Source organism: Puma concolor, chromosome E1 (genome assembly GCF_028749965.1).
Source record: "Puma concolor isolate L17-30 chromosome E1, mPumCon1.1.hap2, whole genome shotgun sequence".
In the NCBI taxonomy this organism is placed as follows: domain Eukaryota; kingdom Metazoa; phylum Chordata; class Mammalia; order Carnivora; family Felidae; genus Puma; species Puma concolor.
This window is the reverse complement of record NC_141680.1, coordinates 61,488,229-61,506,450: the sequence shown is the minus strand read 5'-3', so window position 1 is coordinate 61,506,450 and position 18,222 is coordinate 61,488,229. Positions and strand designations below refer to the sequence as shown.

The 18,222-nt window shown below is 56.9% G+C and overlaps 1 protein-coding gene across 10 annotated transcripts in view; it reads right to left on the bottom strand.

The window, feature by feature from the left end:
* The window catches only part of CARD14 (caspase recruitment domain family member 14), a 36,766-nt gene that overhangs the window by 7,726 nt on the left and 10,818 nt on the right, over positions 1-18,222 (bottom strand). For 8 of the 10 annotated variants that reach the window (XM_086688236.1, XM_086688235.1, XM_086688228.1 and 5 more), the window contains 12 exons: positions 16,538-16,767; positions 14,622-14,759; positions 12,289-12,593; positions 8,081-8,248; positions 7,134-7,253; positions 6,325-6,450; positions 6,053-6,202; positions 4,901-5,008; positions 4,291-4,433; positions 4,058-4,152; positions 2,766-2,823; positions 2,356-2,548 (listed from right to left, as the gene is read on the bottom strand). In XM_086688236.1, coding sequence (XP_086544362.1) covers positions 2,356-2,548; positions 2,766-2,823; positions 4,058-4,152; positions 4,291-4,433; positions 4,901-5,008; positions 6,053-6,202; positions 6,325-6,450; positions 7,134-7,253; positions 8,081-8,248; positions 12,289-12,593; positions 14,622-14,759; positions 16,538-16,748 — 1,815 coding nt within the window. In that variant the 5' untranslated portion in view covers positions 16,749-16,767. Of the gene's footprint in view, positions 1-2,355; positions 2,549-2,765; positions 2,824-4,057; positions 4,153-4,290; positions 4,434-4,900; positions 5,009-6,052; positions 6,203-6,324; positions 6,451-7,133; positions 7,254-8,080; positions 8,249-12,288; positions 12,594-14,621; positions 14,760-16,480; positions 16,506-16,537; positions 16,768-18,222 lie in introns of those variants that run through there. The other 2 variants (XM_086688233.1, XM_086688234.1) reach the window with 2 other exon arrangements.

Here is an 18,222-nt window from a genome sequence, read left to right as displayed (position 1 = left end):
GAGCCCTTGTCACCGGCCCTGTTTCAGGACATCTCGATGTCAGCTCCTCTGACCACACACATTCCCGACCCGAGAGTCAACCACCGTCCCTTCTCTAGCACGCGGCTTGGCCAGCATGCGGAAGGATGAGACTAGACCACGTCCCAACACCGTACACAAATATAAACTCAAAATGGATGAAAGACCTAAACATAAAACAGGAAGCCCTCGAACACCTCGAGGAGAAAGCAGGCTGTAACCTCTCTGGCCTCAGCCGTAGCAACTTCTTACTCAACACGTCTCCGGAGGCCAGGGAAACCAAAGCAAAAACGAACTACTGGGACCTCATCAAGATAAAAAGCTTCCGCGCAGTGGAGGAAACAGTCAACAAAAGTAAAAGGCAGCCTACGGAGTGGGAGGAGACTTCCGCAAACGACATCTCAGACAGAGGGTTAGTATCCAACATATGTAAAGAACTGATGCAACTCAGTACCCGAAATACAAAAACCCAGTCGAAAAATGGGCAGAAAACACGAATAGATGTTTTCCCAAAGCAGACATCCAGATGGCCAAAAGACACACGGAAAGACGCTCGCCGTCACTCCTCAACAGGGAAACGCCAATCAAAACCACGATGGGATGCCGCCTCACACCGTCAGAATGGCTGAAATCAAAAACTCAAAAATGGCAAGTGTTGACAAGCATGTGAAGAAAGGGAACCCTCTTGCCCTGCTGGTGGGAATGCAAACTGGTGCAGCCACTCTGGAGAGCAGTATGGAGGGTCCTCAGAAAGTTACAGATAGAACTATCCTACAACCCAGCAATTGCACTGGTAGGTATTTACCCAAAGAATACAAAAACACAGATCAGAACGGATACACGCACCCAGATGTTTACAGCGGCACTATCAACTGTAGCCAAATTATGGAAACAGCCCAAGTGTCCATCGACTGATGAAACGGATAAAGAAGATGTGGTTTACACACACACACACACACACACACACACACACACACAGAGTGGAGTATTACTCAGCATCAAAAAGAATGACGTCTTGCCATTTGCAATGACGTGGATGGAGCTAGAAAGTATGACAGTAGGTGAAATATTCATGGAAAGACAATACCATACGATTTATGTGGAATTTAAGAAACAAAACCAAGGAGCAAACAAAAGAGAGAGAGAGACAAAAACCAAGAAACAGACTCAACTACAGAGAACACGCGGGTGGTTACAGAGGAGAGGTGGGGAGATGGGTGAAACGGGACGGGGGTGAAGGAGGGCACCTGTGAGGAGCACCGGGTGACGGATGGAAGTGTCGAATCACTCTATTGTCCACCTGAAACTAATCTTACCCTGGATTACTTAGCTAACCGCGATTAAAATAAAAACTTTAAATAAAGAAAGAATAAAAAAATATATTTCGAAACGTTTTTATGCTGTTAGAACCAAACTGGCCCCATTTGGATGTCAGGACCGTCTCTGCAGACGTCACAAAGGCTCCTGTTGCTTTAACCGCAAGGTAGGCCGATGACTGAGGATCTTAAGGGGCATGTTAGGGATGTGAGGAAGGGCCGTGTGTGTGTGTGTGTGTGTGTGTGTGTGTGTGTGCGCGCGCCCCTTGCACGAGATCAAAGATGAACCGCGGGGCCAGGGCTTCTGACCAAGGTGCAACCCCCCGCCCTTGTCAGCACTGATTCCAGGCGCTGTGCCCGCCTCACCCCAGGCTCCTCCTGGGGGAACCAGCCCTTGGGAACTGGGCGACTCTTTCCTGCTTTCAGGCCACATCAACGTCACCTTCCTGCCCACTATTCACTCGATAATAACTAGTTAAGTGGGTTTTGCAGTTTAACGAATATTTTACAATTAAAAAGCTTTTTCAAATGCCCCCAGTGAACACTCACACATTAGCGTTACGCGCATTTCACTACACACACACAAAGTGGTCGACACAGCTAACAAAGGCCCCTCGGGGCGCCTGGGGGGCTCAGTCGGCTGAGCATCCGACTTCAGCTCAGGTCATGATCTCGCGGTCCGTGGGTTTGAGCCCCGCGTCGGGCTCTGGGCTGCCGGCTCGGACCCTGGAGCCTGCTTCCGATTCTGTGTCTCCCTCTCTCTCTGCTCCTCCCCCACTTGTGCTCTGTCTCTGTCTCCAAAAGAAATAAAAACATTAAAAAAAAATTTTTTTTAAAAGGCCCCACCTCAGTACTGGCCTGTGGCCTCGTCACAGGACCCTGGCCTCCGAGTGAGCATTAACCTCAGCCTGAGAGGGAGCGTGGGCTACCCCAACAGCACGTTCTCCTCCGGCTGGAGCTGCGGCTGCTGACGTCGCTGGGGAAGATCCTGAGGGGCTCGCGGGCCCGGTGCCACACTCACCATCATGATCTGGGTGCCCGGGCGCAAGGCCATCTCGTCCGCCGCGGAGCCTGGGGTGACCCGGTGAATGAAGATGCCTGTGAGGTTGCCGCCAATGACACTTATCTGCTCCAGCAGCTCGTCCCCCTGGAAGGCCAGCACGGTGACCTGGCTCAGGATCTTGCGGGCCGGCCTCCTCCGCACCGGGACGCTGCTGCAGGAGAGGAGGGGACAGAGCCCACGAGCCACCGAGAGCAGGAGGTCAGGCACGGCCCTGTCCCCACCGGCCCCAGCACCTGGAATTCTCACCTCCCCTCACCCACCCAGCCACAACCCCATCCTCAGAAATGCTGTCACCTCCCAACAGTGATGGGACACCGTCCTCACTCTGCCCTGCCACCTGCTGGCCCTGGCGCCCTTCCGCCGCTCACCTGGCTGAGACGGAGAGGCCCCCGGAGGATGGCTGCAGGCTGTCACAGTCGGCAAGTTCTGGACGGAAGCAGAGGGCTCAGACACGAGCCAGGCCAGCCCCGAGGTCACCCCTCCTGACGGAGCTTCTGCTCACCTGGGCCACCTCGCCCCCCCCAACCAGAGCCTTAGCCACCACCCCCACCCCCACCCCCGCTGGTCTGTCTCCTTCTGCTGAGGCGGAACCTCCCTTTCCTCTTTCCTTTCTCGCTGCTTAGAACCTCATTTTATCTTCCCCCAAACAGCAGTGGGGTTTGACCTACACGGTGTCCTTATGTGCGAGTTGAGTTGCCAACATTTTACAGGATAGGGCAGCTAGAGTCTGGATTTCTGGCTACATTAAAAATCAAATCTAGGGTGGGGGGGTGGGTGAAATAGGAGATGGGGGGATTAAGGAGTGCACTTGTGATAAACACCGGGTGATTAAAATAAAAACATAAAAAAAAAAATCAGATCTGGCATAACCCTGGGCCCGCATTTCTGCAGGGACCTGCAACTCCCCACGGCGGCAACTGCCAGCACCGGCCATCAGCTGCCTGGTCAGTGACCCACAGGGAGCCTGGGACCCCGCCTGCCCCAAAGGTGTGGCTGTTCTGTACAGAGCAAGGTGCGTGCGCCCCCTGGTGGCCAACTGCGTGAACTCCAGACGGGGTGCTAAGCACCTGTTGTGTGTGCGGGGGCCACGGCTGGGGGCAGTTGAGCTGGGGTGGAAAAGGTGGGGAGGCCGCCCCTGTGGGGCCCATGGCCTGAGAAGGAGAGGAGACCAGTTAAGTCACAAATGTGAAGAATAGGCCGCAGGCGATGTGGGGAGGTCTCAGGTGGCAGGTGTCAGCACCCGGGAGGAGAGATGCTCACAGCAGGGGTCTCTTCCAGGAGCAGTGGGGACTAACCCCCTTTGCCTTCCGGTATCACTTAAGCGTCCCGGGGTCAGAGCAGGGGGGGCACAGGGAGAGAACACGTGTGAATGTCGATGCCGAGCTGGACAGAAAGATGAATACAGCTCCCTCCGCTTCCAGGTGAGATAGAAAGGACACCCAGGGCACATCGGGGCATGGGCTTGAGTGACCAGGTGGTCTGCATTTCCCAGAGGCCTGGGGCGGGGCAGCAGTGAAGCTCGCCTCCCCTGCCCTCTGGAGAGGCACTGGGTTGTCTCACCCGCCTCCCTGAAGACCCCTGTCCTCACTTCTCCTCCTGCTCAGCTGCCCAGGAGAGGGGGGCCGCTGCAGAGGTCCAGTGGGGGGGGGGGTGCACTCACCTGCCGCGTCTACAATCTCATAATCCAGGTCTGCAGCACCTGCCTTAGCCCCCGGGGAGGGTCCCCGGTCCACCTGCAGGGTTTCTGGGAAGCTGCTGGAAAGCGTGGGAAGAAGGGTGATCGCTTGCTCCCTGACTCAGACCCAGAGCTCCCGGCACCTGCCCAGCCCTCGGCCGGGGTCCCGGTGAGCTGCCGGGGCCCGTGCCATCTGAACCCCATTGCCAGTCCCTTACCTGAAAGACCAGGGGTCGTCCCAGAAGTCCTCTGCGGCCCGCTTGTACAGGGACTGCTGACTGGGAGGCATGGGGCTGCTGGACCGGAAGCTGTCCACCAGCTCACGGCTGGATGTGGCGCTCAGGTCAGAGCAGAGCTGAGACTGGAGGGGGGGGGGGGCAGGACAGAGGTCGTACGGGGCTCACGCGGGGCTCACGGGGCTCACGCGGAGCAGCGGGGTCCCTAACTGTCAGGGCAGAGGAGGCGACAAGGACACAGCACAGAGCAAGGTCACACTAACTGAACACCTACTATGTGCCAGGCACCCTCTTAGCTGCTTTCCATATTTCGTGTAGCTCAGTTCTGGTAGATAAATCTACGTGGTGGGGTAGTGTTGTCCCACTTTACAAACAAAGCAGCTGAGGCCCAGAGAGGCCAACTTCCTGGCTGGTGAGGGCCACAGTGCGGAGCAAGGCACTGGAAGATAGATCTGAATGCAGCCCCCCCCCACTGGGTTTGCTTCACAAGTACTTCGTTAGCACCTGCGGTGTGCCAGCCAGGCCCCCTCTATCCCGGTAGGTGGGGGTGCGCCTGGCCAGGCCCCAGGAGGGGACCAGGCAGCCGCTGTACCTCGGTGAAGCTGCAGTCACTGTCATCCCACGGACACATGGCCAACATGCGCACGAGCCGCTGCTTCCCCTTTGGACACGGCTCCCGGGCTCCGGCTTCCTGCTCAGGCTGCCAAAGATGGGCCACAGGCTGTTCAGCGCAGGAGAGTTTCCTCTTGGATGCCCTCGGGGGGGTCCCAGCAAGTCAACTCCCTCCGGTGTCCCCCTCCTGCCTCCACCTCCCACCTCTTCCCTCTGGGCACTGTTCCCTCATCACATCCCCTCCTCCGAGCCTGGGACCTCCCCCCCACCACCCCTCACAGCAGGAGCTGACCACTGAGGAGAAGGAAAGTAACCAGCTTGGGGAATGGTATTTTAGGGATTATGTGTTGTTCCTTACAGGTTACACAAATAACACATGCTATACGTAGAACATCCACACTCCATACAGAGTATCGGAGGCGAACAGAATTGATTAGAGAAGAAAAGCCACCCATCCTCCACACTCAAAAAACAAGACCGTTAGCATTTTGCTGTGTTTTTATATGTATATGTATTTGGAACATGGTCAATGTGGGGAGGGTGGAGGAGGAAGCAGCTGGGACCCTGCCCAGGAAGAGGAGGGTCTCCCACGGCCTCACCAAGTTCCCCGGGCGCCTCTGAAGAGGCTCTCCGCCCCCCCCCCCGGGCCGGTGCCAGAGCTGGAGCTGTGGACAGATCCTAACGGAAGGTTTTTATAATCATTTTAGCCCTTGGGGAATGCAGTTCCCTTCATGCGTGGAAGTCAGCTCTTGGACGTTGGACTTGCAAACCCGGAATGCATCATCTACAAAAGCAAGTGGCTGCCTGCCCGGTTTCACACGCTTGCTTTCTTCATCGAACACCATACTTTAGAGGTTCCAGAACCTTCCGCCAAGCTACCCCTTTCACGACTTGCACAAGATTACCACGAAAGGAGAGGTGGACACAGAGCCAACTTGCCCCGATGTGCCTCTTCAAGGACCCGGCAACATGGTTCACCCACGAGAGCCGGTGTGCCGTGGATGCGGCTCAACCCGATGCCCCGGCAGGGACGGTGAGTGGCCCGGTACCGCCCCCACGCCCGCTGTGCCCACCTGGCCTCCCAGCCCCGCCACCCAACCGCATCCCCGTGGGGTGGGAGGGGGGCACTCACCCCTCGCAGGGACTCGGCCTGTGGCTGGTGAAGCCGATGGCGCAGCTCCCAGACCTGGTCTGTCAGTTCAAACACTTTCCTGCGGAGGGCGTCCTTCTCTGTCAGGCTCTGAGAAATCTCCATCCGGGCCGCGTCTCTCGCGGAGTAGGCCTGGGAGGCAGAAAGGAAAGAAGGGAGGATGGCACGCGGCGAGCGAGCGAGCCGGCCAGCGGGGGACAGCGGTGGCGGGGACTCGGCCGGGCGGCACCCCGGGGCCCCTCCCCTCCGGGCACCTGGTCTCGCTCTCGCTGCAGCTCCAGCAACTGGCCCTGTAGGGCGCTGATCTTCTCCTTGTAGATGTCACAGTCGACCTTAGTCCTCTGGAACTGCAGCAAGGTCTGCTCCTTCTCCTCCCAGTACTGGACGGGGGACAGACACAGCCCATGCAGGCCAGTGGCTCCGGGGGCTGACGACGGGGTGGGGCTGGGGTGCCTCGGGGAGGCAGAAAGGGGGGACCGTCCAGGTGGTAACATAGGTGACTTCCTGCCCGTGTCTTAAGTGCCAAATTTCAAGGTGCGTCTATCCACAGGGCTGCTATGCTGATTATAATTGAATTTAGTCGGTACAGCGTGTGACTCTGGATCTCGGGGCTGCGGGTTCGAGCCCCACGTTGGGTGCGGAGATCACTTAAAAATAAAATCTTAAAGAAATACGCATGGGTGTTGCATGTACAACTGTGCTTCATTCACTCCACGTCCCCAGAGACGTAAATAATTTCCCTCGACGCTACCGCCTCATTTTCTCGCGCTGTCTCCTTCCTCCGTGTCCTCCCCTTGCCTGTTGTGGCAACTGAATAAACCCCTGGTGCTGGCCCCGGGGGCCCCCGCCGGAGAGCACCCTCCATTCTATTGCTCGTTTGTCCCACCCGCTAACCGGACGGGGCCTCTAGCCTTGGGTCTGTGTTCCACGTGGCTTCCGTGAAGGATGAGCGGTCGGGCCAGCGTGCTCGGGAAGCGGCGCTGGGTTTAAGCGCGGTGTGGTCTCAAGGGCCCGCGGCCCCCGCCCGTGCCCCGCGGTGCCGGACGCGGCCCGGAAGGGTCACCTGCTTCCGCTGCCTCTCGGCGGCCACGGCCCGCTGCCTCAGGGAGTGGATACGCTCCACCAGCGTCTGTGTGCCCTCCAGGGCCTCGTCCAGGTTCTGTTCCAGGATGTCCTTCTCCGCCTGGGGCAAAGAGAGGTCAGCCCCGGGGCCCTGGCCTCCTGAGACGCCTGCCCCTGGGAAGCACCCCATCGTTCTTCCCCGGGAACGGGCAACAGGAAATCTCGAGGCCGGGCGCGTGGATGGATTTGGCCTTATTCCCGCGCATCTCACAGAAGGAAAGGCCGGGTCGGCCATCAAAACGGGTGCATTTCACTTCTACTTCCATGCGGTCGGCGACGGAAGGTAAAGGAAACCGAGAGTCCCCGGGGGTGGCAGTGTCGGGCTGCTCCGTCCCCAGATCCACCAGCAGGGTCTCTGAGAGACGGAACACCGACGGACACGGCCTTGCCCGTCGCCCGCTCTGCGGGAAGGGGCTTAGGCGCGATGGCACCATCCAGGCCGCGTGACAGACAGCGCCAGGGCGGCCACCTACCCTGCACCCGGTGAGTGTCTATCCCCACTCAGTAAATGGACATAATATTGACCGGAAGGAACCGAAGAGGAGAGGCAAAAAGGGTTTGTGTAATGCCGGGGCCCTGGTGTCACCAGAGCACGCGTGGGCAGGACGGCAGGCAGAAGGGTCCCCCCTCACGCCCCCGCCCACAGCCTTGAACCCCAGCCTGTAGAATCAGCTGCCCAGCCAAGTGGGGCATTGTCATGCACGTCCACTAGCTGTGAGTCCCGCCAACGCTGGGGGCAGGGGAGGAGCAGGAAGGGAAATACAGGACATCGCCAGATTGTAGCCCAGTCAGTCCTCAGCGCCCCCTCCACGGACCACCCGTCGGGAGCCCCGCAGCCCGCGGGAAACTCCAGCTGGCTGCCAGGGAGGGGACAGGGAGGGGACCCACCAGGCTGAACGTCAGCGACCGGAGCTTCTCGTTCTCCTCCTTCAGGCGGGTCAGCTCCTTGTCCCCGGGCCCCAGGCCGTCGGCCATCTGCGGGGAACGCTCTCGACAGTCCCGCTCGTGGGAAGAAGACATCTTCTCGCGTTCTAGCTCTTGCTTCAGCAGGTACAGCTGCCAGTGGGGAGGAGGGACAATGGAAACACTGTTTCCCCACCAGCCCGGGAGCCAGCTCCTTTCCCACCCCTCCTCCTCAACGGTGCCTTTGCTCCTGCTCAAAGGGGTCCCTCCCCCGAGACTTCAAAACCCGTTAAAGGGTTTATGTGGCGAGTCGTTCCAGTTTCTGTGGAGGAGAAAGGCAGTCTAGCTGTATTTGATACATTTTTTTTTAACGTTTACTCATTTTTTGAGAGACAGAGAGTGAGCAGGGGAGCAGCAGAGAGAGGGAGACACAGAATCCGAAGCAGGCTCCAGGCCCTGAGCTGTCAGCACAGAGCCCGTTGTGGGGCTCGAAACTCACGAACCGCGAGATCATGACCTGAGCCGAAGTCAGATGCTTAACCGACTGAGCCACCCAGGCACCCCTAGCTGTATTTTGTAGATGAGGCATAGCAGTTAAATGACTGGGTTGGGGCCCCAGGAACAGAGCAAGGAACCCCGGGGAATCGGCTCTCTGACCGTCTTGGAAAACAAATCCCCACGGCTGGTGGTAAGTGGCCAGTGACCAAGTGTCCTCCAGCATGCTCCCTGGCTTCCCCGCCTTTCCATATTCTGCTAAATCCGTTGCATAAAAGGAACTGAGATTTGTGAAAAGCAGTAAGTGTAAAGAAAGAGGAAAGACAAGTCAGACGGAGCAGAGATGACGGGTCTATGCAGATGCACTCGTGATCCACATGCAAATATGTGTCCCCCAGCAGGGCTGCTTGTCCGGGGCTGTGGGTCTCTGGAAATTACATGCCTGGCCTCCACCCTGCCAGACAGTGCCCCCAAGAGAAACTCAGATCTGGAACCAAGATCCTGCCCTCTTGGAATCCTGGGTGTGGTATCCGTGGGGAGAGGGGACTTTCCCCAAGAGGAGAGCCCAGGAAATCGGGAGTCAGGGTGGAGTCAGCACTCACTCGGGTCAAGGAGAGAAGGAAGAACCTTTCCACTTGGACTTTTTCCCCTCTGACATCTACTTGGTGAATTTTCCGTAAGCAACGACAAAGTTCCTGCTATGGGCCAACTGGGTTAGGTGTGTCGTATCCTACATTTTCAAAAAGTAAAATTAAATCATTAAGATCGGAATGGGGGGGGGGCACCTGAAATTGATAACAAAGCTAAGCAAATGAACCTAATGATATTTCAAACAGGGGAACCACCATGAGGGGAGAGGGAGGGGGAGGGATTCAGAGACCAGCAGCCACAATTCGGGACTGAAGTACAAACCCTCAACATTCCTTAGCAGCTCTGTTTCCCGTGCTGGTGTGGGCACAGCTATGCTGAAAGTATTTTCCATGCACTGTAGGACTGAGCAAGTGAGTGTTAGTGTGGGTGGCAGGGTTCTCGCCGGGGGGCTAGGGGCGCCCGAGTATGGAATGAGGGAGGAGGCTCTGGGGATCGCCTGGAATCTGAGGTGTGGGTGTGATCTCGTGGCTTCTAAAATACAAGTGTGTGTGTGGACACGCATACGTGCACGCCTGTTTGTATGCGTATTCGTACATTTAGGTGCACGCTTCCAAGTTCTGTCTGCTGGAAGGACCGAGGAGCTATGAGCTCACCTAGAGCCCTGATCTTGGTCTCTGCCCGGAACCAGGCTCTTCGGGGAGTGGCTGAGCCCAGAGCTGGGGCCGGGTGGGGACCAGATGACCCCGGAACCTCTTGTGCCTCCAGAGAGGGAGTCCGTGCTCGGAATATGAGGGGGCGTGTCACAGGACACGGAAGAGATTAAAGGGGCTCCCGCTGGCCAAATCTGGGACACTTTGGACAAACTCATTCAGGACAGCGACGTGTTACAGGCAACTGGATGTAAGAATGCACGTGTCTGTGCCAACAACAGATGCACACACTGGGGAATAAGGCTCCTCCTCGCGGTCAGGATGTCGAGGGCCAGCTGGTTGACCAGCTGGAGATGGGCTCATCATCCTGCAACCACCAGACTAGAGAGGAGTTTGGGCAAGAACCCCCAGTGAGGCTCTCCAGGGGGAAATGTCGATTAAGGGCAGGGTGCTTGCTGGTTCCAGAGCCCCCCACACCCAGGCTGCTTCTCCGCTGCCGGAAGAAAAAGGAACAGCAGGTACAGGGGAGGGAGCGGACAGCCCCTGGGCCAGGTGGGCAATATTAACATCAGCACCGAGGGGCGCTGGGCCTGGTGCCACGGTGGGGTGACTGGACCCGGGCCCAGCGTCCCTGTGCAGGTCCCACCAAAAAGGCATAACCCCCATCCAGTCACCAGGACACAGGAGACAAACCCGAAATGAGGAATAGTCTATTACAGAAAAGAGGGGCCATGAGGCGCCTGGGGGGGCTCAGTGGGTTGAGTGTCTGACTTGAGCTCAGGTCACGATCTCACAGTTCTTGGGTTCAGGCCCCACATCGGGCTCTGTGCTGACAGCTCAGAGCTTGCTTGGGATTCTCTCTCCCTCACTCTGCACCTCCCCTGCTCTCTCTCTCTCTCTCTCTCTCTGTCTCTCAAAATAAATAAACTTAAAAAAAAAGGGGGGGGCTGTGTTCTTAAAAAATATCCACACTATAATAGACAAAAGCTGCAGAAATGTTCCAGATTAAAGGAGACGACAGAGACAGGACGACCACAGGCTCTCCTCCTGGACCGGAGGAAAATGCAATGACAGATGCTATTTGGGTGGGGATAAAAGTGGAACACAGACGTCGGGTTAGATAAACAGATAGTGTTGATGAACGTGCACGAGGTTGATAACTGAGCTACGATTACATCAGAGAATATCCTATTTCTAGGAAACACACATTAAAATGTTTAGGGGTATGGGGCCATGATATACGTAACTCAAGTGGTTCAGGAAAAAAAAAAGCGTGTGTGTGTGTTTGTGTGTGCGTGTGTGTGTCATGTTGTTCAAGGGGTGACGATGTTCGTATTTGTGTATTTGTTTACAAATTTGAAATTAATTTTCTCAATAAAGTTAAAACTTAAACATCAAGGCCAAACACACAAAAGCCCCAGGGCAAGGAACAGGTGCCAAAGTGACAGGGAATGAGTCTCCTCAGTGTTGAAAGAGCTCCTACAAGTCAATCAGAAGACAGCAGCCCAGGCCCCCCCGGGTGGCTCAGTGGTTAAGCGTCCGACTTTGGCTCAGGGCATGATCTCACGGTCCATGAGACTGAGTCCCACATGGGGCTCTCTGCTGTCAGCATGGAACCCACTTCTGATCCTCTGTCCCCCTCTCTCTGCCCCTCCCCTGCTTCTGCACACTGTGTCTCAAAAATAAATAAACATTTTTTTAAATGTTTATTTATTTTTGAGACAGAGAGAGAGAGAGGCAGAGCATGAATGGGGGAGGGTCAGAGAGAAAGGGAGACACAGAATCCAAAGCAGGCTCCAGGCTCTGAGCCGTCAGCACAGAGCCTGACACGGGGCTCGAACCCACAGACCGTGAGATCATGACCTGAACTGAAGTCAGACGCTTAACCGACACAGCCACCCAGGCACCCCTAAACATTTTTTAAAAATTAAAAAAAAAATATATATATGTTAAAAAATAAAAACCTGAGGGGCACCTGGGTGGCTCAGTCGGTTCAGCCTCTGACTTCAGCTCAGGTCGTGATCTCGCAGTTTGTGACTTTGAGCCCCGCGTCGGGCTCTGGGCTGACACAGCCCGGAGCCTGGAGCCCGCTTTGGATTCTGCATCTACCCGGCTCTCTGCCCCTCCCCCACTCATGCTCTGTCTCTGTCTCTCGCTCAAAAACAAACATTAACAAGATTAAAAATAAAAATTAAACTAAAAAAAAAAAAAAAGATGACAGCCCACAGCCGAGAAGTGAGCAAAGGTGTTGTCGGGTCTGGGGGCCTCGTCGACGACCCCCTGCTCCCCGCACAGACGCAGGCCCCACTGGGGGACCCGGGAGGGGTGGACGGAAGGTCCCCGGGGCCCCAGGTTACTGACGTCGCTGGAGGAAGGCGGCTCCCAGGAGTGTCCACCCCTTCGGCGGCCCCGGCAGGGGTGGGGGGGGGGTGGGGGCGGGGGGGGTGCACCCGGTACCTCCTCCTGCAGGCCGCGGCACCGGGTGACCGCCAGCTCCTTCTCCTGCAGCGCGTTGCTGTGGTGCAACGACAGGCTGAGCATCTCGTCCTTCAGCTTCAGCACCTCGCGCTTCACGCGGTCATGGTCGGTCTCCAGCTGGCCCAGGCTCCGCACGCGGGCCTCCGCCCGGCCCAGGCGCTCCTGCAGCTGCCGACAGCGCCGCCGCAGGGCCTCCTTGTGCCCCTTCTCCCGGCCCAGCTCCTCCTGCAGGCTGCTGATGGCCCCGGCCAGGCACTCGGTCAGCTTGGACGTGTCCATGAGCCCTGCGGAGCATGGGCCGGTGGGCGACCTGGAGCCCCTGTCCCTGCCCCCCGGGGGTCTTTGCTTCCTACGCCCAGACTCTCGGGCCGGAGCCCCCACCCTGATCTGTCGGTCTCCTTAAAAAGTAGCTGCTCCAGGGGCGCCTGGGTGGCGCAGTCGGTTAAGCGGCCGACTTCAGCCAGGTCACGATCTCGCGGTCCGTGAGTTCGAGCCCCGCGTCGGGCTCTGGGCTGATGGCTCAGAGCCTGGAGCCTGTTTCCGATTCTGTGTCTCCCTCTGTCTCTGCCCCTCCCCCGTTCATGCTCTGTCTCTCTCTGTCCCAAAAATAAATAAACGTTGAAAAAAAAAATTAAAAAAAAAAAAAAAAAGTAGCTGCTCTGGGAATGCAAGCTGGTGCGGCCACTCTGGAAAACAGTAGGGAGGTTCCTCCAAAAACTAAAAATAGAACTACCCTACGACCCAGCAATTGCACTACTAGGCATTTATCCACGGGATACAGGTGTGCTGTTTCGAAGGGACACAGGCACCCCCATGTTTATAGCAGCCCTATCGACAATAGCCAAAGTATGGAAAGAGCCCAAATGTCCGTCGATGGATGAATGGATAAAGAAGATGTGGTATATCTATACAGCGGAGTATTACTCGGCAATCAAAAAGAATGAAATCTTGCCATTTGCAGCTGTGTGGATGGAACTGGAAGGTATTATGCTAAGCGAAATTAGTCAGAGAAAGTCAAACATCATATGACTTAACTCATATGAGGACTTTAAGACACAGAACAGGTGAACATAAGGGAAGGGAAGCAAAAAGAATATAAAAACAGGGAGGGGAACAAAACACAAGAGACTCTTAAATATGGAGAACAAACAGAGGGTTACTGGAGCGGTTGTGGGAGGGGGGATGGGCTAAACGGGTAAGGGGCTTAAGGAATCTACTCCGGAAATCATTGCACTATAGGCTCACTAATTTGGAGGTAGATTTTAAAAAATAAAAAATAAAGTTAAATTATATTTTAAAAAATATGGAGAACAAACTGAGGGTGACTGGAGGGGTGGCGGGAGGGGGGAGGGGCTGAATGGGGAAGGGGCACGAAGGAATCTACTCCGGAAATCATCGTTGCACTGTATGCTAACTACTTTGGATGTAAATTAAAAAAATAAAACACAAAACAAAACCCAACAAACTAGCGGCTCAGCCGGACTCAATATCTGGTTAAATAAACAGCACGACTGGTGACTTCGGCACCAGCTTTCCCTCCTCTCGCTTCCCCGTGGGCCCCTGCGGCTCAGAGCCGACTCTCCGTCATCAGCTAGGGTGTGCTCGATGCTAACTCCCTTTCAATGTCACCCTGAGAAAAACAGAGCAAGGACCATGAATCCGCACGGCATCCAGCGGCGCTCTAACAGAAACGCGGGCTGTGACGCCAAACAGGCAGAAACGTTTTCTTACCCGGTTTTGAGTGACGTTAGTCCCGCCCTTTGTGCAACAAAATCTCTCCCCGGCTTCTCCAGGGAACCCTCAAACCACTTAACTAACAAAAACGGCCGGATCTCCCACCAGGCCGGCTAGACCTTCCTCCACCGGCTGAGCAAATGTGCAGAAGGCTGCCAGCTCCTCTGCGGCGGGGGCCTCTCTTCCTCGGGCCCCTCGCAGCCGCAGCCGTCCTCCACCCACCGCCAAGGCTAAGGCCGGCTCAGGAGCATCTCTAGGGGAAGGACATGCCTCCCCCTGCCAGCACCTCTCAAATGCAGACTCTGTGCCCCATGACGGGTCTGCTTGTGGCACATGGTAATCGGGGACAGATCTCTTTTAGGACTAGAGGCCGCCAGCACCTTCTCCTGCACCGTGGTTAGTGGGGGCCTCCTTGCCCCCTGTGCTGGGGCAGCGGGACAGGAAGGAACCTCTCCCTGGTCGGGGGGGGGGGGGGGGGGGGGGAGGGGCAAGAAGAGTGTCTGCATGAGGCTGCAGGCACCAGGACCCAGAGGCTCCGAAGAAGCCCTCGCCAAGCCACCCCGAGAGCCAGCTCTCACCACTGAAGTTGCTGAAGTCCCCTTTGGGCTGCAGCCCGGTGACCAGGGTGTACACGTCAGGGTTGTGGAACTTGAGGCTCTCCAGGAAGGCAATGGCTCCATTCTTCCCTCGAGTCCTCAGCAAATCCAGCAAGTGCCCTGGGACGACAAACCGTCTCAGCCAACAGGGCTCTGGGAGGGTGTCCCCGGGGACACAGGGTGGGGAGGCGGGAGAACCCACGCAGATCTAGGAGTCAGGGGGTGGAAGCGGAGCTCCGGGATCCTCGGGGGGTGCCCTCGCTGCTCCTGTGGGTCCCTCTAATTCACACGATGGCAGCCAGTCTCCAGAAGGGCCGGGCCGATACGCACTGAGCGACCACGGCAAGCCGAGCACTGAGAGTTGGCCGTGGAAGAGGAAGCTGACCTCTGTCTGCTCTCCAGACCTCCCGGTGTGTCGGTGACACGTGCAGACCCTGTGTATGAGCCTCACGGGACAAAGGACACAACAGGCGAAGCCAGTGCCCCCAGCCTGACTCGCGGCTTGGATTCCTCTCTCCTGTGTCTGAGGTTCGTAAGGAACAGGCAGAAGAAACTACCACCTACTGCTTCCTCTGGCCCCAGCCTTGAGAGGAGTCTCATTCGATCCCCCAAACCTGACAGGGAGAGGTTATTCACTTCCCTGTTTGGGGTGAATAAGCACAGCGAGTCAGACCGTCAGAATCCGCTCCGAAGACATCTGGAGGGAGTCGAAATGTGCCCCCCGCCCCGCAAAGGTACATCCACCTGGAAAGTGTCGGAGGCACCTTACTTGGAAACAGGGTCTTTGCAGATGTAATTATGGTAAGGATCTCGAAATAAGGTCATCCTGGATTCTCCAGGGGGCCCTAAATCCAATGACAAGTGTCCTCATAAGAGACAGACAGGGGAAGATGCAGGGAAGCCCGCGTGATGGCAGAGGTGGACACTGGAGGGATGTGGCCACGAGCCAAGGAACGCCCCGTGACCACCGGGAAGAGACAAGGAAGGAGGTGTCCCTGAGCCTTCGAGGGAGGGAGGCCCTGCCCATACGCGGATTCCAAGCTGTGAGCAAACGCATTTCTGCAGGGGTGGGCTGCCCAGTTTGTGGTCCTTTGTTACGGCAGCTACGGGAAATCACCAGTGTCCCCATGTCTGGAATGCAGTCTTTAAAGTCCTGCACTCCCTGCCCGGACACTGGGCTTCCCAGCATGGCCCGTGTGGAGCTGGTGTGGCAGGAAGGGCCCAGAGTGGGCAGGAGGGGGGTCCTCATGGATTCTAATGACCGTGTTGGTGAACCTAGGAATGGCCTGCGGTGGGGGGGGGGGGGTCCTCACTGACTCTCATGACCGTGTTGGTGAACCTGGGAAGGGCCTGGGGCGGGGGGGTCCTCACGGACTCTCATGACCGTGTTGGTGAACCTGGGAAGGGCCCGGGGACGGGGGGTCCTCACTGACTCTCATGACCATGTTGGTGAACCTGGGAAGGGCCTGGGGGTGGGGGGTCCTCACGGACTCTCATGACCGTGTTGGTGAACCTGGGAAGGGCCTGGGGGTGGGGGGTCCTCACGGACTCTCATGACCATGTTGGTGAACCTGGGAAGGGCCCGGGGACGGGGGTCCTCACTGACTCTCATGACCATGTTGGTGAACCTGGAAAGGGCCTGGGGGTGGGGGGGTCCTCACCAACTCCCATGACCATGCTGGTGAACCTGGGAAGGGCCCTGGGGTGGGGGGTCCTCACCAACTCTCATGACCGTGTTGGTGAACTTGGGAAGGGCCCCTGGGTCGGGGGGATCCTCACTGACTCTCATGACCATGTTGGTGAACCTGGGAAGGGCCTGGGTGGGGGGGGGGGGTCCTCACCGACTCTCATGACCGTGTTGGTGAACCTGGGAAGGGCCCAGGGTGGGGGGTCCTCACCGACTCTCATGACCGTGTTGGTGAACCTGGGGCTGTGGAGCACCTCCTCCTCGTCCAGCTGGTCCAGCACCTTCGCCTGGCGCAGGTAGGGCGTGAGGCGGCTGGGGCAGATGCTGCTCACGATCTTGTGGCGGTGGCTCTCCATCATGTCCCACAGCGTCTCCTCATCCAGGGCTGTGAGCGTCGAGTCTGTGCGGTGAAGGGTCGCCATGACCGCGAGCTAGGGAATGCTGGAAGGAGAGGGCGGCCATGGAGGGCTGGGACCAGGGACCCGGCCTCTGGGCCCCGGGAGGCCTTTCCGGTCAAACCACCTTTCCCCGGCTTGTGCGCAGGGAAGGAAGTGACCCATCTGGAGAGGATGGTGACGCTGGCCCTGGCCCTGGTGTCCCAAGACCAGCGGGGGGGATTATCCTTCCTTAGCTTCGATTTTAAACCAATCCCTCGAGGGTTGATGGGGGGTGGGTGATGGGCATTAAGGAGGGCACCTGTTGGGATGGGCACTGGGTGTTGTATGGAAACCAATTTGACAATAAATTTCATATTAAAAAAAGAATTAAACCAATCCCTCTACTTGGAGCAGAGCAGGAACTGGCTTCTTTTGGTCTCAGGGCACTGAATTTGCCTTTGAAACACAGGAAACTGCCCTCGGTGCGGAGAGCCGATTTACAAGATTGATCTAGAACATGCATTCTCTCAAGAAGGGTGATACGGGGCCCCCACGGGATCGAAAACTGGTTCTTGAGCAAAAATTCTCAGTCCCGTGGGAACGCGGTGAGGGAGATGTGTAGCAAGTCTCCGCAGGGGTGAGGATGACACAAGGTCTAGGGACACCGCCCTGGAATAAATGTGAGGGTTTGGGCGCCCCGTCTGGCAACCCAGCAACCAGAGGAGGTGCCCACGGTCCACGGTGAGGGCCTCGGGGGCAGTCAGGCGGGAGCAGGGCCGGGACAAGGGTGCTCACACAGGAGGCACCCTGACTTCACTTGGCAAGGAAGACGCCTGTGATTTTTCAGCAGCCCCAGGACACTTGCACTAGGCACTCAGGAAACGTGCTAGGGAACGACACTTTGTAAAAGTCTATTACAGAACAATTGAAAACGAAAACCAAGGACTCAGAGCAAGTGGTAAAGGCCACGACCTCTGGGCTGGCAGGGTGTGTGGATTAAAGACAGACAGGTCCCTGAAATTGCTGAGCTGCAGTGGGTCTGGGCAGATGCCCCAACTGGAGTCACAAACTCCTGGTCTGCCTAGGTGACGGTCATGAAACAGCTCACTCTGAAAGTACCGGAACAGCCGCCCTGGGCATGGGGTGTTGAGGCTGACTGTTCTAAATTCCAGAACCTTCTGTCAGGAGGACCGTGGAAGGCGCCACCCAGCCTTCCATCCATGGAACACAGAACACGCCCTGGGTGATCCCAGCTTTGCAACGAGCCACCTCCGTAGCTGTGTCCCCACCTGAGTCTCTCTCTTCCCTCCTGGCCCTGGCACGAGGTCATTAGACCATGAATCCATCGAAATCATTCTAAAATGTTTTTAAACCCTGAGCTGGTTCAAGCTTATTTTAAAACATTTTTGTTTACATTTGTTTTTGAGAGACAGAGTGCAAGCACGGGAAGGGCAGAGAGAGAGGGAGACACAGAATCGGAAGCAGGCTCCAGGCTCCGAGCTGTCGGCACAGAGCCCGA